The sequence below is a fragment of the Phocoena sinus genome, chromosome 12, assembly GCF_008692025.1.
Source record: "Phocoena sinus isolate mPhoSin1 chromosome 12, mPhoSin1.pri, whole genome shotgun sequence".
Classification (NCBI taxonomy): Eukaryota; Metazoa; Chordata; class Mammalia; order Artiodactyla; family Phocoenidae; genus Phocoena; species Phocoena sinus.
In genome coordinates, this window is record NC_045774.1 from 24,748,911 (window position 1) to 24,775,434 (window position 26,524).

General features: G+C 40.6%; 1 protein-coding gene across 3 annotated transcripts in view; it reads left to right on the forward strand.

The window, feature by feature from the left end:
• TXLNB (taxilin beta) overlaps positions 1 to 24,412 on the forward strand; it is a 37,077-nt gene extending 12,665 nt beyond the window's left edge. For 2 of the 3 annotated variants that reach the window (XM_032651915.1, XM_032651917.1), the window contains 7 exons: positions 2,231 to 2,401; positions 6,374 to 6,568; positions 8,396 to 8,515; positions 12,271 to 12,345; positions 19,473 to 19,565; positions 21,692 to 21,787; positions 23,018 to 24,412. In XM_032651915.1, the coding sequence (XP_032507806.1) occupies positions 2,231 to 2,401; positions 6,374 to 6,568; positions 8,396 to 8,515; positions 12,271 to 12,345; positions 19,473 to 19,565; positions 21,692 to 21,787; positions 23,018 to 24,067 (1,800 nt within the window). In that variant the 3' untranslated portion in view covers positions 24,068 to 24,412. The remainder of the gene's footprint in view (positions 1 to 2,230; positions 2,402 to 6,373; positions 6,569 to 8,395; positions 8,516 to 12,270; positions 12,346 to 19,472; positions 19,566 to 21,691; positions 21,788 to 23,017) is intronic. The other variant, XM_032651916.1, reaches the window with a different exon arrangement.
• Positions 24,413 to 26,524: the final 2,112 nt, after the last annotated feature.

Genomic DNA, 26,524 nt, shown 5'->3' on the forward strand with positions numbered 1-26,524 from the left:
ATCAGCAAGTTAAGGGGTTCTATTTAGAGCAAAGCAAGACAGACCTAGCTATATTTCAGATGTGTATGATCCTGTCTTAAAACTGGACCATTTAAATGGCCAGTGAGGTACAGCACAAATCCTCTCTTCCAACTTATGAAACACATGCAAGGTATCCTCCTCCTGGTGCTCAGATAAATCCACACATAGGGCAGTGTCCCCCAAACAGGGGAAGCTGTGCCAACCACGGGCCAGTAGGCAATGTCTCTGGAGAGACTCTGGATGTCACAGTTGGGGGTGCCACTGGCATCCGGTGGGTAGGGGCCGGGGATGCGGCTAAACAGCCTACAATGCAGGGGACAGCCTCCACAGCAAAGGACGATCTGTCCCCAAATGTCAACAGTGCTGAGGTTGAAAAACCCTGACAAATGGTTTAATCTTCCAAAGGTAAAGTCTGAACCAAAACGGCAATAACAATAACAACAACATATAAATGTCAAGAAAGGACAATAGGTCATGTAAAGTACGAACACAAGTATGAGAAGTTTCACCCCTGTCTAATAACTATGGTGCAAAATGAGATTAGCACGAGAAGTATATAATAAAATATAATTGGTTTTCCAACTGAACATCAAGAAGGATACCAACTTCAATCGATATTTATAGTAATATGGACTTAGTTTTTCCTGATGCTAATTCTCACTAATAAGTAAAAAATGTCCTGAAGTATGAAGATAGAATATCATGTATGAATAGCCCCAGCTTAATCTGGCAAGGGTTTATCATGGACATTTCAGGCTGATGGGAGGGAGGGAGGAAAGGATTAAAATAAGATGTAAACTGAAGAAAGTGTGACAGTCCTGTTCATCTAGTTCAGAAAGAACAAATGCTTTTTCAAGACAGGGTAACTGAGGCATGTATCAGGGCTCACACTGTGTGTGTATCCATTTGCATCTGGCTCTGCGAGGTACCAGGAGCACCTGGGGTCCAGAAGCACCCAGAGGCTCCCAGGCCTTTTCCTCTTCATTAGCCAACAAGGTCATTATTAGGACGAGTACCTTCCTGGCCTTTGCACCATTCAGGTTCTAAGGGAACTAAGTGCAGCAGAGGAGATGGGTCTGGAAAAAGGCTCCAGCTTGTTCGTGGCCACACTGATCATCAATCTGGGATCCACACTTCTACTACGCTAGTCTCTGGAGGCTGAACCCCCAATTCCCCCCATTCCAACAAGATTTCCGTAAAAATGTGTTGCCAAATTTACCAGACAAAAATACAGAACGCCCAGTTAACTTTGCATTTCAGGTAAACCAACAACATTTTTTTTTTAAGTAAAAGTACCTTCCATGCAATACTTTGGATACCTTTTACTAAAAACTTATTCACTATTTATTTAAAATTCAAATTTAACTGGGTGTCCTACACCTTACCTGGCAGCCCTACCTCAGAACTTTAGCATCCTGAGATGGAAAGCCCAGGGGTTCATTGGTTTCATTTTCCATGCCACCCCTGATTTCGATACTTCAGCTGTGGCTGTTGGAGAAGTGAGAGAAGAGGCCCCACCTGTGCTCAGCAGATACAAGTGTCATGGTTTATTCACCATAAGTACAGAGGGTGAGGGAGATGGGCAGGGAGCAAGGCTTGTTAGGGATACTTGCCATGTGTGCTGTTGGGTTGTGCAGTGGCTATTTCTGAAACTTTGGAGACAGATCATCAATCCTTAAGTAGTCGAGGGGTACATTCTCCGCTCCCCCTTTCTCATAACCACAGACTTCATCTTCTGTCTGCTAGGAAGCTGCTTTTCACTTTCCTTTTAAAAATAGTTACTAAAGCTTGTCTTGAGAAAGAATTGTGAAAACTAAATGTAAACCAAGCAGACACACCATTGACTATCCTCCTAACGCAAGGCATTATCATGAATTCTGAGACATGCTTCTATACTGACTGACTTCATTAGACTCAAGAAAGATAAAACTGTTTCTAGACCACCAAGAAGATCAAAGCAAAAGAGATCAATAATAAGAATGATGAAGGAAAAAAAAACCATAAATGTTATGCTCTTAAAACCATATCTACAAGTACTGCCAAGTTAACATTTATGAAGTTCTTTTGATTCCAGAGAGACAGTGATAATAGCAAAACATTTTCCAAACAACCATACAGCGGTCTTTAGGCGTTTCCTCTTTGGGTCCTTTTCTATCAACTCAACAGAGATCCCTGCCGTTTTCTTTCACATTTGCATCCCCACATCCAGCTGGATGAGCATCGCTCTGAGCAAAGGAAGTTAAAACTCCTACAGAAGAAACAAGCACAGGTCCAAAAAGAAAAGGACCAGTTACAAGGTGAACACAGCAAAGCTATCCTTGCACGAAGCAAACTGGAGGGTCTGTGCCGGGAGCTGCAGAGACACAACAAGACACTGAAGGTATGTGTCACCGAGGCCCCACATAACACACCTTCTTGCATGCTCTGTAGGCACAGGCTTCTGCTACTTACGGTAAGGTTGTGAGTTTTAGAATCAGAGAGAATTGGGTTCAAATACTAGCCCTGCCACTTGCTCACCTGTAACTTGCAATAAATTATTTTACCTCCCAAGCCTGTTACCTCATACATAAAATGAAGATTATATCAACTCTGCTGCGTGGTCAGGGAAAAATTAAATGAGGCCACACATGTAAGGTGCTCACATAGTACCTGATGTGGAGCAGACCTTTAGTAAAATGTGTGCCATTCCTCTTCCTTATGTTGAGTTTGTTTTGTTTTGCTTTTTAAGGTAGGCCTTAGTTCTACTCTTTAAAATACAAATTTATAAAAATTCAACATTTTTTGTACGATAATGAAATCTGCATGACATGAAATAAATTGACACAAAGCTAACTGACAGAATAAGGCAAGATTCAGAGCTAAAATGTCAATAGTCACCTGAAAAAAGAAGCTACTCGAAAAAACAGTGAAGCTCTTCAAGCTTAATTATTCAATCTAAAAATAATAGACTGATCACTTCAGTCAGTCTGCATGGGTTTCATTAATTACAGCGTAAGCCTCTAGCAGTGTGGTTAATTTGATTACACACAGACACTAGCTCCATCCAGTGAAGCAAGATGCAGGGCTCTCCAAGATAATACTGCATGCATCCACAATCCCCTTTCCAGCTGAAGATCCTAAAGCTTTTGACAAACAAGAATTAATTAGATAGCAATATTCTTGTGAGACAGTTATTATTACACGTGTTTAAAAGAAGATACTTTAAGATACAGAGAGATTAAGATCATCGCTAAGTTTTTACAATGGAGTTAGGAAGAAAAATGGAAGAGGATAATGGCTCCTCATATCCCAAAACTGTTTTCCGATATCTGGGAAATGAGAGGCCAGTGTGATGAACTCTAACTCTCAAATTACGAGTTGTAGGCGATGGGCTTCTGACATCTCTTTAATCATTGCACTGGGACAATCGAAACCCAGGTTATACGGGAATGGAGTCACCATCCTCAACTTCAGATATGTAATCAAGTAATAGCACTCTGTGCTTACATAAATCTCCTGGCTTTCAGTAGTGTTGTACAGTAAGGAGATAAAAGTTAAATTTCCTTTAATGATGTGGATGGAATGATGTGGCTTGATCTCTTTGGACAGCATTCAATGACAGAATGACGCAAGTGGCAGGAGATCCTGTAGCTATACCCACACACCCTCGGTAATGGCTTCCAGTTATGGAAATGGAATTAAGTAGCATTATTATGCCAGGACTTGTGCTGAGTGCTTTTACATACACATTAGGTGTAATGTTCCATAAGTAACAATTAGCTCTAGATCATTTATGTCTTTACTGAATTTTTGTCTTGTTGCTCTATCAATTGCTGAGGGATGGGTGTAAAAAATCTCCTACTGTAACTGTGAAATTGCCTACTTCTTTCTTTTAATTACATCAATTTTTGACTATAGGAATCTTCTAGTTCAAGCTATTCATATGTCTATATGTAAATTAATAATTTATTGATTCATTAAATAAACATACACTGAATACCCATGGATTGTGTCCCAGGCATAGCACTGGTTCTAAGATGCACAGTGATGCTTGAAAAGTTTTCTTAGTTATTTCAGATTTTGTCCCTCAATTTTCTTTGCATTATTGATTTTCACTTTGAATTTTGTGCATGATAAAGAAAATTTTATCTCAGACATTGTCCAAATGATTGCATTTTCTTTACCAGTGGACTCAAATTTTATGACTGCAGTACATTTATTTTTCTCTCATTGAAAAACAATGTAATGTAAAATGCAAGACGCCATTCTGTGGGCCAGGATTGGGTGCTATGATGGTCTGACATGTGTTTAATGCCATATTAACAGCCATACCTTCTTTCTCTAGCCAGTGGCCAGTGAAAAACTCAGACTTGCTGGGTAGCATGGGGTGGTCCTTTCATTTACTCATTCATTCATGGATGGAATAGTTATAAATGCAAATGACATTCAGATCATGGAGTATAATTCTACGACTAGGAGGTTGTTGGCTTCTAAACTAATCGGGAACAATAAGGAGACAATCACTATCACATGTATATTCAACTGCTCTTAACAGACGCCAAAATCACTTTTAGTGAAATACATATAGTAAGTGTTAGCATTCAAAGTTCAGGGAAATAACATCTCCGATAGTTAATTTCTTCAGATTAGGAAGTGTAGATTTCTTCTACAATATCCCTAAGAAATTTCCACTCAATAAATGTTTATACTATGAATAAAGTATTCTGATATCAGGAGTCATATTAGAGTTAGAAAATATGCAAATATTGTAGAAGAAAGGGGATATGTAATGATAAATTAAAATATTTCCAGAGCATGTATTTTCAGCATCAACTTTTATTTTGATCACATTATTCTACTGTAATAATAAAGATTTGCACAATTACTTGTTTCAATCAGCATTTCTTTTTAAAAATCCTGTTACATAATTTGATCACGGTAGGCAACTAAATGCAGTATAATTTTACTTGCCAACAATGAAGCAAGCTTTCATAATAACAATTAATCAGAACTAAAGGAATCCTAAAATGTCTGTAACACTTGTCAGCAGTGTCTCTATCTTTGGTACGATGTAGCAAGATTAAGCCCTTTTATTTTAAAAGAATGAGAGGAATAAGTACAACGCAAGTAATTCTCAATATAGATATGGGTAAAATTTGGGTACACTGTCAGCAGTTAGCAATGAAGGGGGACTTCTGATTTAGGAGAAAAGAGAACAGCAATGATATAAAAGTTAATTTTCAATTCTTAAATGTTAACAAAGTAGAAGAGAATATTAGATATTTCATTTTAGAGTTAAAGAAGACTTGAAACATAATATTGCTTTCAAATTCAAAATTTACACTGAACATTTCCATTACCCTATGAGACACAATGGATGATTGTTCCTTCAAAAAATATCCAGCATAGGGGACTTCCCTGGTGGCGCAGTGGTTAGGAGTCCGCCTGACAATGCAGGGGACATGGGTTGCACTCTGGTCTGGGGGGATGCCACATGCCGTGGAGCAAGTAAGCCCGTGCCCCAGAACTACTGAGCCTACTGAGCTCTGGAGCCCGCGAGCCACACTACTGAAGCCTGCGCGCCTGGAGCCTGTGCTCCGCAACAAGGGAGGCCACCACAAAGCCCATGCACCGCAATGAAAAGTGGCCCCCGCTCGCCGCAACTAGAGGGAGACCACGTGCAGCCACAGGGAGCCAACACAGCCAAAAATAAATACATAAATTTATATATATATAAAAAAATCCAGCATATTTTCTAAGATTTCCTTTTACATTCTTGAATTGCTGTAATTCATCTATGGTTATCTTAGTTTCCTTTTCAAGCTTTTTGATGAAAGTTCTTTTTTTTAACTAAAAAAAATTTATATTGTGATCACTTATATTTTAAAAACTTGGGCAATACAATTATGTGATTAATATGCCATCATTTTTATAGAGGCATAAGATCTATTGTTCTTCTTTCTATACCAAACCAAAGGAACACATGATATGTCCCATCAATCAGTAAAACCAAGTGGCCTTTTTTTCCAGGCTACAGCCAAGAGAGCAGAACCTTAGGGCTGCATGTCTGTTAGAAATCCCTGCAGTTTATTCACTCAACAGGGGACCCGTTGTCTTTAAAACAAGCCTACTCATCACCAACTATTAAATTCAAGGCCCTTGCTGCACCTGCTCTGAGTGACCGTGTATTCACAGCTGAAACCTTTGCTCAAGCATTTATTTTGGGGCTGAGCAATGTTATCTCTAGAGAGCTGAGGAAAAAACATCCTTCTTACCCTGCACACTAATCTCCTTTCATTGACCAAACCCTGAGTTCTGTAAACCCTGGTGCGTGTAAACCAGCATAACAAAAGAGTTTGCTTTCTATCCACAGGAGGAAACCCTTCAGAGGGCACGTGAGGAAGAAGAAAAAAGGAAGGAGATCACAAGTCATTTCCAGAGCACACTCACAGATATCCAGGCCCAGATCGAGCAGCAGAGTGAGCGAAATATGAAGCTCTGTCAGGAGAACACTGAGCTCGCAGAGAAACTAAAAAGCATCATTGATCAGTATGAGCTCAGAGAGGAGGTGAGAACCACATCAAACAACTTAGAAGCACTGCATATAAAACCAGATCTGGGTTGTGAAGGTGGGGAACTTGGTTAATGACAAAGTTATGGCCAGCCCTCTCGATTGATTAATATTTAGGATTGGATTTCTTTTACTAGCCAAAACAAAAACAGACAGTATTGCAAAGTACCTGGCTGAAAGGCATACAGGATTTCTTCAAAACTGGAATCACTGCAAAGCAAAGGTAACAAATAGAAAGTGGTGGGCCATGAACACAGTTATTCTTGAAAATAGTATTTCTCAGCCTTTTTGAAACTCTCTCTACAGAACCAAGAAATACCTCACACACTCCCTCTTAAGAATTACTATGTCACCTAAATTAAAAGTCTGCATTGTATATACCCCACAATCAAATAATATATAAAATATTACTATATAGTAATTATAGTAAGAATGGCATTATTATTTATGCTTAGCTTGTGCCAGGCAATGTGCTAAGTATTATACTTTACATACAGTATGTCATTTAATTGTCTCAACAATCTTATGCACCAGATGATAACATATTATCCACATTTTATAGATGGGAAGCAGAGGCTACGAGATTCAATCACTTATCCATAGACACAAAAGCCAAAGAGTTTTGTTGTCAATGGTTTACATTAGGGGGACTATAAGGATCTTTTATTATTCCAAAATTAAACTTTAATATTCAATATGTTTTTAAGACTCCAGATGCCCACTCAGGATTTTGATATATCATATCCCTTTTCCCATCCCACCCAAATTTTAAATATCTGCCTTAAAATGTAATATAAAATAGTCAAAGTAGCCCTGTTGGCAACATGCTAAGGTTTTATCAAGAAAAAAACCTGAGCCAATAGAAGGTGGTAATAGCAGTTAGGTAAATCAAGAAACTCCTCACAGTAAGCCATAATGCCACGCTACCGTTTTATCTTGTCACGAAGACCAATCCTGCTCCAAAGTGGAGGTTCAGGAGAAAACAAAACGGAAGGAGCTAAAAAGAAAATGTCCATACTCTTCAGAGAGATCTCATATGGGAATGGCCTGGTAGACTAGTTGTATATTCCTAGGATTGGTTCTAGGTAAGGCCCAAGGATGGAATTCCACATGCCCTCTTGCCAGTGGGACCTCCTAATGACCAAGAAATTCTCCACACTGAGGTAGAGTTGGAAGTTTCTCTTCACCAAGGTAGTCAAGAGGTCAAAAGGCATGGAGGAGGCAGTAGCACATCTACGTGTCAATTCACCTGTGACCCTCGGCCTCGTCTTGCCCACCAGCGAAACAGAGCTGATGTCAGGGGTTCCTGTTTCAGTCCCAGACCCAAGGCCACAGGCTGTTACCTCAGGGCTTCCTCACCACCCTTTGAGGCAGGCATGTAGAGGAGAATTCACCATGATAAAGTGAATTAATGTTGTGATTAAAAGTGGTTTTATATTCACAGAAAGCACCAAAATACCAAGTGATAGTGCTGTAGCCCTTGCAACATACATCATTGTCTGTGCTGCCTAGCATAATTACTAGCGCCATATCTAATAGTTACCAAATTTAGAAAAATACTGTTCGGACCTTTTGGAGTTAGCACTGCTGAACTCTGGCACCTCCACCTTTTGCAGCCACTTTTGTGTAGTGCAAAATGCAGGGGACTCCACCAATTTATGACTTTCATATAAAACCATAAGCGATGCCAATGCATTTATTCTCTTTTTTTTTAAATCTTAAAACCCAGCGAACACGTGTTTATGTCAACATTACTTTTTTTTTACATTGTTTTCAGCACCAATAATAAGTCAAGCTTGATAATGTGCACTTTATTTTTCTTAGCACCTGGACAAAATATTTAAACACAGAGAACTGCAGCAGAAGCTGGTGGATGCAAAACTCGAGCAGGCGCAAGAAATGATGAAGGAAGCAGAGGAGCGACACAAACGTGAAAAGGAATATGTACTTATCACCTGAGTCTGTGTGCTTGTCTGGTCTGCCTTGGGGTCAGAGAACCCCTGAGAATGTTGTTTCTGACAACAGTCATAGAGCACTAGACTGATGGAGAAAGAGCCTAAGCTTCCCTGGAGAATGAAATTGGCTAGCCCAGTAGGAAACACTGTACTACACTGTTTTTTACCTAAAACAGTCATGCACCCATTCACCAAACCTTTTCAAACACGTTTCATGAGCTATGCACCCTTCTAGGTGCTGGGGTGTAGCGGTGAACAAGAAGGAGAAGGCCACACTCCAGCATGAATCTAACTGGGAAGAGACGCAATAGACAAGAAAACAAATAAGGATAATTTCATATAATAGTAAGTGCTACTAGGGAAATAAGGAGGAACCTCAAATGGGGCAGAAAGAGAGGACCTACTTTAGACTGGGTGATTAGGAAGGCCTACCGAGAGGAGGACGCTTGAGCTGCGCCCTGCCTGATAAGAGGGAGGGAGTCAGAGAGGAGGTCTCCAGCAGCAGTGTCTGCAGAAGAGACAAAGATCCTAATGCTGGAACCGGCGTGGCATCCTCCAGAAATTGGAAAAGGTCAGGGTGGCAAGAGCAGGTTGACCCATGGGAGAAAATTTCAAAATAAAATTGTAGACGTAAACAGGGGCCAAATTGTATAGCTCTGTAAGCTTGAAATGTAGTTTGGATTTTATTCTAAATGTAATAGGAAAGTACTGGGTAGTTTTAGCAAAGGAAGTGACATGATCTGCTTTGCATCTGTAAAAGCTGAATTTGGCTCGTAGGTGGAGAGTGAACTAAAGAGGGACAAGAAAGCAAGAAGAGAGCTAGGCAGCAATCTGGGCAAGATCTGATGACGGCTTGGACTGGGGAGGTGGCAGTGGAGAAGGAGAGCTGGATGTGGATAAAAGTTATGTTTTTAATGTAAAACCAACAGGCAATGCTTTGAACAGGAAGATGGTGACAGCGAGGAAAGGAAGGAGTCAAGGATGACTCCTGAGTTTTTGGTTTAAGAAACTGAGTGGTGGCTTTTACTGACATCTCATTAACCCCAAACACTCCAAAACAGGTGAGAGAATTGAGGCTCAAAAAGGATATGTGACTTGTTTAAGGTCACACACTACTAAGTGACCGAGATGTGTTGGTCACGTCTCCAGTGTATCTGTCCCCAAAGCCCAAGCTCTGTGATAGTACATCACACTCAGAGATGTGTTTCAGAGGCATGAGTTAAAGCAGTGTCTGTTGCTGGGGAGAGAGAGATTTGACACAGTCAATGGACCAGTTGTTCAAATGTAGCCATTTAACAATTGATCACAAGCTCTGTATTTACCTAAAATCAGACTATAATCATTTCAATTTGTTAGAATAGGAATTTTTTTAAAACTTCGGTTTTCAAACTTGGCAACAAAAGGATAAATTCTGGAGAACATAACCTAGTGGACATTGCATAATTTCAAATCAGATGTCCATGTGCTCTTAATAAAAAGATTAATTGATTAAATCCATCTAAAACCTAGCTCTCAAAGTAAGAAGTAAAGCATTTATTTATTATTCAGAATCCAAGAAAACGGATACTCCACTGTTGATGTAATTACTCTCAGGTAAGATATGCTTCCTACAGAATATCAGTACCTTTGGTATTTAATATATGAGGCATGAGAGAGGAACAACTAGGAAAAGATTCATGTGAGAGAGACTGGGGGGCAGACACAGAGTGACTCAACCTTAGCAAGAAACTAGCATGCTGCCCTCTTTTCCTTCCCTGATTTAGCAAAACAGCAGGTACAAGTCAAAGAAAGGTAGTCTCCCTCAGTTCTTCAAAGCTAGCGGCTACCTTCCTGGGTTCCAGCTCTGACACTTCTTTTTGAAACTGATGAAATATCAAGTCAGAGCTGCGGGGTAGGGGAGGGACCGTTCTTCATTTCAAGAACAGGCAGCCTCCTTCTTCCTTCTTCGGGAACCACCCATCACAACAGGGCCCCTGTGTGTCAAGCAGGGGCCGGCCGTGTACATTGCAGCCACACAGCTCAGATGGCCAGAGGGGGCGCTGCAGGTCTTCCACTCCGCGGCTGCCTCAGACCTCTCTCTTAACAGTGAGTCAATTGTGCTTCTATAATAATTGATCCTCACTGCTCACTGGGAGGCATGGAGGGACATATACAACCCCCTTTTACAAATGGAGAGGTCAAGACTAACTTGGATAAGAAAAAAGTTTTTACAAATAATGATTTTATTATTTTTGGTTCTGATAGCAAAAATGAACATTTTTTTACAACATGAATAAACAAAAAGAAATTTATATCAGCCTATCTTGAAATAAAATAGAAACTTCTTAACTGACAGCCACCTGACTGACTAACCAGGTTATCCATGATGTTCACCATTCTCTGGAAGCACGCTGACAGGTGGCCATAGCATGCTGAATCCTGGGGCTAGTTAGCCACTCTGGAATATCTACCCGTGGTTGCCCATGTTAAGTAAGATAGAGCTTACTAAGAATCGGGTGTTTGCTCCCAAACCTTTTGTTCCCAGTTATCCTTGGTTTTGTATTATGTAAATCAACAGAATGATACATAAACTGATGAAATATGTTAAAATATGTTAAAGGAAATATGTTAAAAGAAAGAGTTGCTTTCTAAAAACAAAAACTATGCTTAATGAGTTGAAAGCCTAGATGTAGGCCAATAGCAAAAAAAAACTGTCAACTTAGATGTGAGCAACTATAAAAGACTGGAAGAAAGCTGTAAAACTCTAGAGAATTATCCAATCAAGCTGCTTTACAAATACCTTAGGTCTTTAGGTTCTAGCAGTATTGTTTTAAAAAAATTATAAACCTTATATGCCATATTATAGATATGATTTTTGTAAAAACAAGCAAAAACCCTCCGAATTCCAATCAGAAGATCCATACCTAAAACAAAGATCACAGCCCTACATCAAAATTGATAAATAAATGAACATACATCTTAAGTTAAAATAACATGTCTTACATATGTATGTGTCATTTTTACGCCTAAAACAACTTTTTCAATTTAACCCATGAGTTCCAGTTCTGATCGTGTTTGACATGAGGGCCTTGGTTGTATTTGAAGGGCTGCCTTATAGAAGAGAGGTGAGGCTTCTTTTGTAAACCTTATATAGGATTTGGAGTAATAGGTCAAATTTCTAACCTGGTGTTTCTCAAAGTATAATCCATGGACCACCAATATCCAAACCATCTTGGGTATTTGCGTTAAGTACAGATTCTAATCACACCCTAATACTTCCTAACTTATTTTCTCTGAGAAGGATCTGCAGTTTAACATGCCCCTGAGGAGATTCCAATGCATACTATGGTGGAGAACAGTGGTCTAATATAAAGGAACAGTTGGGTTTAATATAAAGGAACAGTTGGTCACAATGCCCCAGGTGGTAATATTATGGAAATGTTCAAGCAGAGGCTGAATGATAGTTGGCCAGAATTTCTACAGACGGGTCCAGAATTTGGTGGGAGGTTGAATTTTGGGTGATTCATGCTTGAGTTGGAGACTTTTTTCCTCTTTTTTTTTTTTTTTCCATTGGAATCACTAATTTTTAGTTGAGAATCAAACTTTTTAAACTAGTTGTTTTCTTAGCTTTCTTAGATTCTTTGCAAAGTTCCCCCAAAATTACTTAAGAGGATTACTTAGCAAGTAATTAAGTTTACACACAAGTTACAACAAATGGTAATCTAAAAGATAATTTGAGTCTTTCCATGCATTCTCTTCTCACAGTTGCTGAACCAGGCAGCAGAGTGGAAACTTCAGGCCAAAGTGCTGAAGGAACAAGAGACAGTCCTGCAGGCTCAGGTGAAGTAGGGGGACAACAATGCATGGGTGTGTCCTCCTTGCTGTGAACCAAAGGTAGTCTGCAAGAGGCCTTCCATGTGGGAGGGGAAATAGGGACAGGAGTTGGAAATGAAGAATAACTTCATATTTATTATTTTTAAGTAAAAATAAAAGTACAATGTTATATCTAAGGAAAATAAATGCTCTGCACCAACAACTTCTAGTCAAAAGGTCTGCTGACATATCAATACAAATGAGGGACAACCAGAATAAGCTGGTGGCCAGGTCCTTGCCTACCTGTTCATATGTCCTCTCTCTCCTCCCCCATTAACCTGTCAAGGTAAGGGTAAAATGTAACTGTCCAGATGCACCATCTACAATTGTCAATACTGAAAATTTCCTTACTTGTTTGACATTATTTATAATAAAAGGAAATTAGAAAAATAGAGTCAGCACCCACGTTTTTGTGCTATCAGAGGTTGGCCTTGTCAGTGTCACACGATTAAAGATGGCAGACATCAGAAACCATTTTGATTTGGCTTCGTGATGTTATGTGTATGTTTTGATTAGACTATGGGAATTCGTATTTCAGGCTCAAAAATAAAGCCTCAGGCAACAGCTGGCTCTGGAGGAAAGCCAGACCTATCCATCTTTCTGGTGCCCTTGGGGCTCTGCCCCTGCTGGCAAATGCTCCCTGTTAGGTTCCAGGAGAGCCATCCTGCCACAGGCCGGGCCACAGAGGGGCTCTAGCTCCCCTGCTGGGAGAAATGCCCAAGTGCTAAAGGGACTGTAAAATCTCACAGAAAGCGAGAAAATCAGAAGCCTTCCAAACTGGGCAGCATTAATTTAAGATCTGAATAATTCACTTGTAAATGTTTATGTGCTGACTGCTGAATATTTGTTCATTGTGAAAAAAATTCTTCACTGTATGAATGAACAAGTTCAATGAACACATGTTCATTTTTTAAAAAGGAAAGTAGGAAAAATAAGAAACTTAAAATCACAAATTATACCACTACACAGACAAAAACAAAATAACATTTTGATATCTAACCTTCCTAAAGCACACCTTTCCAATGTGTGTACAAAACCCAATGATGAATTGTTTCCCCCACTAGTAGATCAAAATAGTTTAAAAATATTAATTACATAGAAATACGAACCGTAATTTTTTTTCACTATTAATAGAATTGAAGGACTAAACTCTAAGGTTACAAACTCAAGGTGATCCTTTAGGCAGTCATGGAACACATCATATCATGGTGTGGGGTGGGTGGCAGGCAGTGGCAGTTTTCTAACCAGAGGCAGGCAGGGGGGAAAGGAGGTGTGACCTCACTGTCCAGTGGTGGGGGGCTGCTGGGGGGAGAGTCCAGAGAAGCAAATCAGGGCTTCTGGCTCTATCCCTGTCCCATTCACAGCACAGAACCTTGAGGGGTACAACAGGCAGTACTTGAAGCTATTCATTGTTCCATCTGTTATAAGCAATCTCTACTCCTCTATGTTAAATGAAGAACAGATTAATACCATTAGACTCTGGGCTAGAGAGTGACTCATTTGGCTGGTATCAGAATCTAGATCTTTAATAACCTGTGAAATAACATAAAGGTGTGATCCAATTTCCCACCTATACCCACTCAAGTTTGAAAAAGTATGACCCAGGGTTCTAGACTTGCCAGTGTTCCTCGTTCATCCCTCAATACTGGGTCGAACCCAGGGACCAGGGTCAGAGTCCTGGCTCTTCTACTGTGAAGCTGTCTGATCCTGTGCAGCTCACCTAAACCTCCCTGGACCTAAATTTCCTGGTCTGTAAAATAAGGATGTTGTAATGGATCAATGATCCCAAGCTGGAGTCCTCTGACCTCTGGGAGGCCCATTACTTTTCAGTATTTCCAAAACCTAACAGCACATTGGGCAGCAGCTACTATCTAAAATGTAGCTGTTTCTGACATTATATCAGCTTTTGCTTAGCAGCATGGATGGCAGTTATTCATATGTTTAAGTTTATAGAAGGAAAATGAGTTAATTAACATGTAGTATATGCAGTTTGTTTTCAAGTTATGCACTCAAAACACTTAGCTCAGGGCTTCCCTGGTGGCACAGTGGTTAAGAATCCGCCTGCCAATGCAGGGTACACGGGTTCGAGCCCTGGTCTGGGAAGATCCCACATGCCATGGAGCAACTAAGCCCGTGCACCACAACTACTGAGCCTGCACTCTAGAGCCCACGAGCCACAACTACTGAGCCCGTGTACTGTAACTACTGAAGCTCGCGCCTAGAGCCTGTGCTCTGCAACAAGAGAAGCCACTGCAATGAGAAGCCCGTGCATCGCAACAGAGTATCCCCCGCTCGCCACAACTAGAGAAAGCCTGCTCATAGCAACAAAGACCCAACACAGCCAAAAATAAAAATAAATAAACTAATTAAAAAACAAGAGTAGACACATTCAACAATTAAAAAAAAACACTTAGTGCCTGCCCCCATAGTAAGCATAATTAATTCAACTAATATTTATTGAGCATCTAAGTGCTAGGCATGGTTCTAGATGTTAGAAATATAGTACTTAATAAGAGAATCAAAAATCCCTGCCTAATTAAACTCACAATCTAGTGATAAATATTAATTAAAATGCTAACAACTGATTAGTGTATGTGCTAACATTAGTATTATTTCATAGGTAAGGATCCACATAGTGATATATGAGACAAAAGAAGTCTTTATTTGAAAAAAAGTTTAAGAACCACTGGAAAAGATGATCTCAAAACCATGTTCAGCTCTAGTTTATGAATGTAGAGAATATCCAGAGCTGAAGAACTCAGCTAAACTAGATAACCCTGCCTCCTCCATCACCTTTCTTTCCATGGCACTCTCTGTAAGGACCCTCCCTTGTCTATCTCTTTTGTCTTCAAGGCATTTTCAGAACTGCAATAATTACTTAATCATCACGAAGAATACAGAGGCCCCAAATCCCTGTGTGTAATAATGTTTAAATGAGCTCCTCTTGAAAAATATCAGCATTATATTTTTTAAATGTTTAAACCTTGAAAAACAAAGTCTATCACAGATGATCTTGCAAGGCACTCAAACACTTCCTTTGGTTTGACAATTAAAGGAGTCGGATGGGGCTTCCTTGGTGGCGCAGTGGTTGAGAGTCTGCCTGCCGATGCAGGGGACACGGGTTCACGCCCCAGTCTGGCAAGATCCCACATGCCGCGGAGCGGCTGGGCCCCTGAGCCATGGCCGCTGAGCCTGCGCGTCCGGAGCCTGTGCTCCGCAATGGGAGAGGCCACAACAGTGAGAGGCCCACGTACAGCAAAAAAAAAGAAAGAAAGAAAGGAGTCGGATGGTAGGAAGGAGAGGCCTTAGTCTCCATTTCTATGGTCTTAGCAAAGGAAATATCAAGGATAGATTGTGTTTTCCTAGGCGGAAGTCACTTTTCAGTCATAAGACAACATGTTGCCAATCTGGGGCATGATTCTCACTTAGGGAAGAGATGTCTAGCTTTCAATTATACAAACCAAGGCAATAGAGTAAATGTCAGATATGATCGATGGGATACAATTGTGGCTACAAATAGAGTGTTCATTGGATCGATAAGGATGAAGATGGTAGTAGATGTGGGAAGTCAGCAATAACCACAAAACACAGCAGCACAGACACAAAATACTACCCCAGGGGGAAGATCAGTGAGTCAACTGTTAAAGATGGGTATTCATAGTCTTTAATCTCAGAAGGCCTCACCTTATCTATATAAGATGAAAGGAGATTCCTCTGCAATTACTATTATAATTGGACTAGTTCCCAAACCAAATCTCCCAAGTTGGCTAAGACTATTCCTGGACACGTTTCTGTTTCATATATGCTATGAACGTTTGTAATTAAAATTTGTGCTCAGGTAAAGGAATGTGTGTGCCGCTCCACCCATTTAAAAGTGAAACGTCAGGGCAACTGTTGTTGTTACTAACCCTAGAATAGTCTGTTTCTATTTCTGCCTCTGGTAAAAATACTGAGGAAGACCTCTGGATGTTCCTTCCACGTTTCCCTGAAATACCAAAGTGAAAGAGGGAATATGACACATCAAACATGCATCACGAGCTTCCCTGGTGGCGCAGTGGTTGAGAGTCCGCCTGCCGATGCAGGGGACACGGGTTCGTGCCCCGTTCTGGGAAGATCCCACATGCCGCGGAGCGGCTGGGCCCGTGAGCCATGGCCGCTGAGCCTGCACGTCCAGAGCCTGTGCTCCGCAACGGGAGAGGCCACAACAGTGAGAGGCCCGCATACCGCAAAACAAAACAAAACAAAACAAAACAAAACAAATAAAGCATGCATCATGTCAGCATAATCGTGAGAGGGAAAATATGACCAAACACATATCCATAAAGTAAACAGGAAGTGTGCATTTTAGTTCGTATCAATAAAGAGTGACAGAGTTGGTTACTTGAGAAAAGTACAGTCCATACAGGTTTTGCCACCTATGACAAAGAGGTCAAATAGGAAGAAAAGCAGACTATTAAAAACAGTCACTAAAAGGAAGAAATGGAGAGCTATCGTTTAACAGGTGTAGAGTTTCAGTTTTGCATGATGAAAAGTTCTGGAAATTGGGGTGCACAACAATGTGAATATACTTAACAATATTGAACTATATACTTAAAATGGTTAAGATGGCAAATCTTATGTTATGTGTATTTTACCCAATTTAAAAGATGAAAAGAGAGAAAAAGTTGATGGTCACTAGAAAAAAGCCAGAAGTGGTAATGAAATGAGACACTACTCCTTGGAACTCTGGTATATCTGCCTTCTCCATGCCACAAGAAAACATGGGGAAGGGAAACAAAATCTGCCGAATTTATACACCAAAAGAACATTTTGCCCAAAGAATGAGGAGAGAGCTGGCCGGGGTGCATGTGGTTGCCCCCGTTGAGCCTGTCAAGGTTGTGCAGGTGAAATGCACCGCACACATGCCCACTCCTTCCCTTCCTGTCTGCAGCCTACAACTAGAGAGAGGGTCTAGTTGTGCAGGAGAGGGTCTGGGAGGACCAGCTCAGGAGACCATATCTGCGATCCCCCTGTACTTCTGCTGGAATTACTGAAAAGCTGGAAAAAGAAAGAGGAGAAAGTAAGGAAAAGAAGTTAACAGGAGGCTTGGCCAAAAATACAAATGAATGGATTTTGTGATAGGTGAAGAGGATCAGCTGGGGGTAGCTGTCCCCACCCTACACCACTAGACCATGGGCAGTACAGGCAGCCAGTCCCACAGGAGCTTACCCTCAAACTGAGGGACTTGACCTATTCATGCACCCTGAAATCAATTCAGTGGATCTCAGCCAGTACTTTGGGAAAAAATGAAACAATGAAACAGACTATATCAAGAGTGCACTGCATATAATGATCAAGTACAGCTGACACTTGAGCAACATGAGTTTGAACTGTGCTGATCTAATTACACGTCGATTGTTTTCAATAGTAAATACTACAGTACTGCAGTATCCAAGGTTGGTTGAATCTGCAGATGGGGAACTGCAGATATGAGCACCCAGGAGTACAGAGGGCTGACTATAAATTATACACAGATTTTGCACTTCATGGAGGATCAGTGTCCCTATTACCCTGAGTTGTTCAAGGGTCAGCTGTATTGTCTTATGCACTATGTGTGTAAAACCCCAGGGTACCTTCCTGGCCATGAATTCCCTTCTGCCACTTTACCCAGTCTTTTTAAATCTGTATGCCAAAGAATCATGAGAAGAATTTTAGGCCACTAGAGTTACCTCAAGTTTTATCACATATCCACAGAGTTAATGATTGATTTCAAAATGATGGTCAGCTGTTGTCTGATTTGGGAAAATCTGTGTCCTATGAAAAGTTTTACGTTATTTTGTTGTTCTTGTGTACTGCAGTAAAACCCTGCTATTCTGAATCATGTGAGAACGAGCCATTCTAGATAAGCAAATTTTCTTGGTTCTAGGGGTTGTTTGATTCCCACACCCTCCCTCTAACTCCCATCCCCAAGACTGGGAACTCTCCAACCTACTGGCTTTCGGTCAGTCACTCTTCTCTGCTTTTGAAAGGACAGTCTCACAAGTACCACCAGCCAGCTGGCGCCCAACTGAGGACTTGAGGCTGTTCCAGACAGTTAAGAGTACCAAAGTCTCATTTGAAAATGGAAACTTTCCATGTTAGTCAACAAGAATCATCCATATTAAATCTCCACTCACTCAAAACGTGCTATCCTAAAATTATTTTCAAAAGATTTTATTATTGTATCACTGTCAGTAACAATCAAGTATTTATACACTCTCCTTCCCTATCCTGCCTTATTCCTACCCCAAATACAAGCCTCGGAATTAAGGATGTAGAGGTACAAAGGCTCTTCTCCATACTCCCAAGCTAACCTGTATGATGTTTTATTGGTGCAAATTAGAAAAAGGCATTTCTTCCTCAAGACTCATTATTTCCATCTATAAAAAAAATTGGTATAATAAACCGATTTTGTTGAAAAGGGACAACTAACTGCTGTTGGCTAGAACACTGTATTCATAAATACCCAAAACCACAATGTCAAAAAGGGAAATGACGATTGCTTATAATAGCACAACCTGCATAATGGCAGCAACCCTAGTCCATGTCTGGCCCACACTTGTCTTCATTCTTGCTTCCTTCAAGACCAAGTTCAAGGCTCACCTTCTCCAAAAAACTGTGGCTCAAATGATCATGGGCCACACTCACCTCCTTCTCTGATCAGTACTTAACTGACTTGGTACTTTGTATTCACTGTCCTATAATCAAGTTGTCTTTGGGATTATCTTCCCGTCAGGAGTGCAGGTCCCTCAAAAACAGGAACTACAGGTTAAATGCTTTTGTACACAGAGTCAGTGCTTATGTTCAGTGCTCAAAAAATGTTTGCTGGTAAAAGTTATAATGAAATGGTGATGACGTATTTTATTATTTCATTTTTCTTTAAAGAAGTACTTCAGTCATACTCACTGACCTAGGCTGATCTCGTAGTAAAAAGAATTGAACATATCACTAACATTGTATTAAAAATTACCTTATATCATTTTTCTTCTCAAACAATAAACAATGACATGTTGTTTTGTTCTGGAAGCATTCTGAAAGCAGTCCTAAAACAAATCTACTCTTTCCCCTGTTTACAGCTTACTGTCTACTCTGGAAGGTTTGAAGAGTTTCAGAACACACTGACAAAAAGCAATGAGGTGTTTGCCACCTTCAAACAGGAAATGGAGAAAGTGAGTATTGCTTATCCCCCACGAAATACTGACATCTTCTAGTTCGACACGCAACACTCCTTTGGGTTCATTTTTCTCTTGCTAAGATATTTCAGTGCATTTCATGAAGTAATGAACCATTTATACATGCAAATGTGATTTGGACTGTATTTTTTTTATCGGTAACTATTTGGTGAATTAGTCTTAGGAAGAGTCTGAAAACACTAGGATACATTTTCACTCTGAGGAAGAATATTTTCTTTTTCTAGGCCATGGAGAGGTGTAAAAAGAAAAGATAAGAGCTAGAAATTTAATATTATGTTGTTTATACTGAAATTAAAAACTAATCTTTTAAAGATTAAAAAAATTAATTTTCATACAAATATGCAAAAGCAGAATGTTAGAGTAGAAAATACCATTTCATAGGATCCTTCTCAGAAGAGAATATATGTAATAAGATATAACGGACAGGGCGTTGAATGAGGAGATGAAGTCTGGGTGTGTTTTTACTCAAGTAGCAGTGAACAGTTCACTTAACTTCCCCCTTATCTATAAATTAAGAAACGATTTCCCTTGCCTACTTGACAAGATTGTGAAGTTCAAATAAGTTAATGTATTTTTAAGGGTCTTAAACTTTTTAAAAGTCTTTTACAGATATGAGGTGCTAATATTATTGTTGGACATACTGTTTACATTTTGTTTAATTCAGTGTCTTCCCAAAATAAAATCAGCATCAGAACTGTGTTTCTGAACAGGCACTGGCATTAACCCTTTTTAAGTGTAGAAAGCATTCTTTGAAAAAATTTTCATAAACTGATATGATAAATTTCACAATTCATGAGCAAACTTAATGGGCCAACATTTGTTAAAAGTTACAGCTTTCTCACTCCACGATGGATCCATCCATTTAAAAAATTTTTTTTTAATTACAGAGTTTTAATTTGGAATAAATATTAGAGTAGGAAAAATGCTGTTATTTATTGCAAAATTACATAGTTTTAAGATTGGAATAAATATTAAAGGAGTTTTCTATCTGGAGTTCATTTATAGACTCTTAGCAGAATTAGCAAAAAAATTTGATATGCATATTGCATTTCTTTAGGTGTGGTCCCATGGATTTCATCAAATTCCTAAAGGTGCTGATGACTTTTAAAAGTTTAAGTCAGTTAAGAAATGATCAAAATAAAAAAGCACTCAAGGCTCACGTAGCTTCTCTATAGGGCCCAGGGGCCAAAGGCCTGGGCCCAGCCTCTAGCCTCCAAGCAGACCCGCCTCAGGCAGGTTAGCATGAAGCAGCCAGTGCCCAGGTGTGGTTCATCCAGGGAAACTGCACCTGAACACACGCCTTGTCCCTCACTTCAGGCAAGCAAAGAGGAGCTCCTATAACCAGGAACGTGAGTAGTTTCAGGTCTGAAAAAGCCAGACTTCATTTTATTAACTTCTGGATGCCCTACACCCAGCCCGGCCTGGCAACTAGCATGCACTCTGCACATGTTGCATTAAATGAAATAACTCCAGCCTTACTCTTCTGCTAACTCACCTGAATATTACTCCATCTCTCTGAACCTTAGTTTCCCCGTTTATAAAGTGGAGGTGAAAACAGAACCCTCCTTGGGGGACTGTCTCAAGGATGAAAGCAATAACGCATGTAATCACATTCTGTGAATCCTACTGCACTCTACAAATGTGAAGGCTGAGAACATAGAAAGTTGCCTTTGTGTGGCTACTTCTCAGATGTGCCCAGATATTATCAACATTTTAACATCTGAAAAGCCAGGCCGACCTTCTCACTAATAGTCTTCCATTCAGTACGGTAAATAATCTAAATTTCAAGCTTATTCTTGGAACTCAATAAGGCTATTTTTATTTTAAGCAAAAGAAAAAGCAATGACAAAACAGAAAGGCCTTAAGTAGTTTTCCTTTCTCCTTAATTGGCTCTGGTGCAAGTAAGTTTGTTCACCACTGACCTAGATGGTTCAAAAATAAATCATGACTCTCTCCACTCAGTCATCATTTCTTGACATCGAATTTTTGCTTGCTTCAGCAGCTGGTAATGAAAGGACTTTTCTTGAAGTCACATAGGGAACTGATAGTTTCTTTGATATATTAACTCTTCAGAATTAACATTAAAACACTCATTTTTGTAGACCACTAAGAAAATGAAGAAGCTGGAAAAGGACACAGCCACGTGGAAAGCTCGGTTTGAGAACTGTAACAAAGCTCTGTTGGACATGATTGAAGAGGTGAGGAAGTTTTTCCCCTTCTTCATCTTCCCTTGTCTAGTCAATATATTTATACTCAGAAAATAATTATGGTCTAATACCACAAAATAATTACTTTTGAAAAAGAGCAGAATTTTTCTGGGATGTGGTATATGAAATTGTAATAAAAATAATTAGAGCAAACGTCAATTTAGTAATTTAGTCTCAGGTCCAGACTCATAAAGAGTGTTGTGACCCTAAGTCACACGCCTACTTGTTGATTCCAAAGCTGTCCCCAAAGCAGCACCACACCTGCTGGACCGTGAATTCCTTAAAGGCAGGATGAGTGTTTTACCTGTCCTTGAATTTCCCTGGTGCCTGACACATTACAGGCGCAGAATAAATTAATTAGTTGATTTGAACATAACTGAGAGAAGACACTAGCCCAAGCACCCAGGGTATGTGCTATTTTATAGACAGATACATATTGTTTAATTCCTCCAACAGGCATTTAAATACTGATATTACATCAGGCTCTGGAGATTCTGAGACCATAAAGGCAAAGATACATGGTCCCTAACCTGAGAGGCAGGGCTTTCAAGTGAAGGCCTCTCGACGTAAAGAAGTGGGGGAAAAAAAAGGTACAGAGTAGCACAAAGGTGGGGCTGAAGGATTAAGATGATTTCCTGCACAAACACACCAACATTTCTAGAGGAAAGGAGAACTGAACAGTTCAAGCAGCATCATGAATGAGCGTGTGGTGAGTTTCTCTGGATATAATTACTGTTCTAACAATTCATTCCAAACTGCAACCAATTCCAAAGAGATGTGCTTATTATGCATAAACATAAATCAAACAGTTGCTGGATTAGCATATAGCAGTTTATCTACAGAACAGATAAGGCATTGCTGATGGCCAAGACCCAGTCCATCTCAATCATTTTGTCATAAACTTCTACTTATGCCTTCTAAGTCTTAGAAGCAGAAAATTCATTATAAGATTTTAAAAGCCCTAGACTGAAGCAGAGAGAAGCTTTGCTATCTTTCTTTTCTAAAGAAAAGAATACGTGGCTTAAAATTCTACCAGAGTCTCCAACACAGTACAAAACTAGAAGTGATGTCCCTGACCGAGTATCTGTCCAGCCACCACCCTGTGGTCAGAGCCTAACAGACAAATTCCTGGACAAATGGTTTTGCTTCTCTCCATAGAGCATCCTGGCAATTTTGCTTTTCATGTCGTTTTATAAGTGTGTGTGTCTGTTTAAATCACAGAAAGCATTGAGAGCTAAAGAATATGAGTGCTTCGTGATGAAAATTGGAAGGCTAGAGAACCTCTGTCGAGCTTTACAAGAGGAGAGAAACGAACTCTACAAAAAAATTAGAGAAACAAAAATGCCTGAAAAGGATGACCAAGGTCAGCTCACCTCTGACGACGACGAACCGGAGTCAAATACCTCCGTGGGTGAAGAGGCAGATGCAAAGGAAGCCAACAGTGTTCACAGTGCTGTGCAAAATCTGACCGCGGCCTTCATGGTCATTCATCGTCCGGAGTCAACCCTCGAAGCGTCCAAAGAAATCCAAACAGAACTCAGCAGTCCTCAAGGGGGCGGCGGCACGGCCCTCAAGGGGCTGGAACAATCCCCTCTGAGCCCAGCATGCCATTCAGGGAGTCCCCTGCAACCCTCAAGTCCTCAGGCTGAGGCGGAGGGAGGCAAGGAGGCAGAACCTCCCCTCAGATCAGGGTCAGGAGCACAGGCCCAAGGCAATGGCCCCCCTGCTGCACCACTGGCTGATCCGCCGCCCCGGAAGCCAGAGGCAGCATTTTCCAGCCAGGCGCCGGAGCCTCCGGCAGAAGCGTTTCTACGTGAGGTGGAGACCAACGGGCGGTCCCGGAACTCAGAGGCAGTATTTTCCGGCCAGGCCCCGGAGCCTCCAGCAGAAGCATTTCTACAGGTGATGGAAGCCAACGGGCAGCCCCGGAAGCCAGAGGCAGCAGCTTCCGGCCAGGCCCCGGAGCCTCCGGCAGAAGCATTTCTACGGGAGGTGGAGGCCAACAGGCAGCCCCGGAACCCAGAGGCAGCATTTTCCGGCGAGGCCCCGGAGCCTCCGGCAGAGGCTTTTCTATGGGTGATGGAGGCAGACGGTCGTGCCCCCCCGCCCGCAGCGGGAGAGCACGTGCCAGCTGGTGAGTCTAGATGGGAGCCCAGGAGGCAGCCCCCAGCAGTAGCAGCAGCAGCAGCAGCAGAGGGACTGCCAGGAGGGGCCTCAGCTGGGCCCCCGCTGCCCAAAGTGGCCGACACCAATCTGGAAGGAGCCGACTAAGCCTCCTCTGCCTTCTGAGGCTGTTCTTCCCGACTTTCCATCGTCCTAACAGATTGCCTCCTGAAAGAGGCGTTAAGGGCTGGGGACGTCTAATGGAAGAGACTTATTTAGAATCAAGACATTTTAATATGTTATGCGGAGTACCTTCAGCCTTTGCTATTTGTTCTCAACTTATAACTGATTTGGAGCTTTTCTATTTAACGCTGATAGGATAATTTTCTCAAATGGCGACAAAACATACGAGTAGCAAATTTATATTAATTTGCCATTAAGATGGTACTTAATTCAATTTCTTAATCAACAGTAAGATTTGGTGTTTAAAGACTCCCATCACAATATATAAATACTGAAAATGTGATGCTTTATTTATTTCCATAGAGTTTAATAAGTGCCATAGTAAGTAATGGATGACCAGGTTCCATTTAAACATTATATACATTGTGTGTGTATATGTATATGTATGAATATATACATATTTGTGCTTATGCACTTATATACACGTGTATATTTTATACACATGTATGCAGATATATATTACACATATATTCTATCATCTCTTTTTGGCTTTCTGTCATGCAGAATATTTAGATGCTTATCAAAAAAATTATCTCTTACTTGCACCTGGGACTACAGTAGACTAATGCTCTGTGAACTAGAAATAGGTTCAGAACACAAATATTAGGCTACATAATGTTGGGTAAAAATAAGTAACCCAATGGTAGGTCAATAAATTCAACCAATGGATTAAATGACAGAACAGCACTGGGTTAGATTGCAAGGCTATACAGAGCACATAGACACAAAGATGGCCAAAAGAGGCCCTAAAAAATGGGGGAACAATCACAGCAGTAGACTGCTCACCTCTTGCAGCTGCTTCTCCTACACAACTCAGCCCCTTGCCTTGCAACACCCTCATGTGGTGAAGCAGCCCACTCACGCCTTCCTGCAAGGAAAGGGTTGGAAGTGGGAAAGGGAGGTGGGAATAGAGGGATTGAGGGTCCTCAGGCTGAGAGTCTGTGCTCTGGTACCCCGGCTTTTGAGCTAGAGGTCTGGAGAGAGCATATTCACCTGGCCCTGCCAACTCTTCAGTTGCCTCCCTGTTGTCTACCACTCTCTCCAGAGGGTTTCCCCACCACCTCCTGCTGTCACTGCCCCTAATCTATATTCTCAAAGCTTCTGCTCCTTCTTTCCAACCCTCTCCTTGGCAGCAGGAAATTACATTCAGCCCTCATCTCAATTATGGCTTAGTAAAAGCTATTATTTTTCCAAAACAAATCCACACAGAGTTTAAATATGAGTGATGAGGCTTGCAAGCCAACACATTTTCTGCTTTGATGAATTCTGTACAGCCAGAAGTTCAAAGCAAAGGACACGTGGGTCCCGACTCAAAATGACTTGAAAAATAGGTGAGGATTTAGGAGATGCAAAAGCTAGAAACACCTGGGGTTGTCTACATGAGTATTACATTATTACTGCGTGACAAGAACCTCTAATAATACTGACAGCATGAATTACTCTATCTAGAGTAAAGAGAGACTGCAACAAAGAAATAGGAGGGAAGAGAGGGAGGGAGGGAGGGAAAAAACAGATCTAACCCAACCCTACCTTAAAAGTTGAACTCAAGTAGAAAAATGGTTTAAAGCAAGATTCTCTACTACTCATCCAAGAAATCATTTTTCAGTGTTGCATGTGGCTGTCTGCTAAAGCACACAAAGTGCTTGTAGGCAGCAACCATATGCTATAAGAATTGTAAACTACATAATATTTGTTTGAAGCAGACAGTGAGGGTAGTAACAAAATGCTAGTCAGGAAAAAAAAATCAGGAAGAAAGCATATGCTATTTGAGAACCCATGTATTTTTAAAGGCTTAAAATTTTATAACCACAGGGTATCCAGCCAAATTCAACATTAACTGAAAATCTTAGCTATTTAAACATTCATTTAATTCAGAGCCAAATATGTACTACAGCAATCCAGGAGGGTCTCCTTTCCCATTATTTACAGAGGCTGAACTTCCAAGAATGGGGTAAGATTAGATAATCATAGTAAAGTCTCACTCTGAATGTTTAGCAAGAGAAACAGGCAGGAGAGGAGCCGAAATCCAGTAAGTCAAATATTCTAATAAATATTCTAAAAAGTCCATTTTTTTTCAATCCAAAAGCTTTCATAGCAACACGTTACTCACTAGGGTATATATCTTGGGCAGATTTTCAGATACAATAACTTGCCTGAAATTTGCAAGGCTTAATATAGGCTTTGGAAGAATTATTTTAATATTCAAAGAATGTTTTATTATAGTCCTTTGGCCTTACTAATTATAACAATAACTCATAAGGCCCAAAAGAGTAAGGAATTTCTGTTCTTTATCAAGGTCATATAACTATTTCTAGAGATGCCAAGTCTACTCTCCAGAAACACTGAAGTTATTGGTGTTTTCTAAAATAAATAACTATAAAT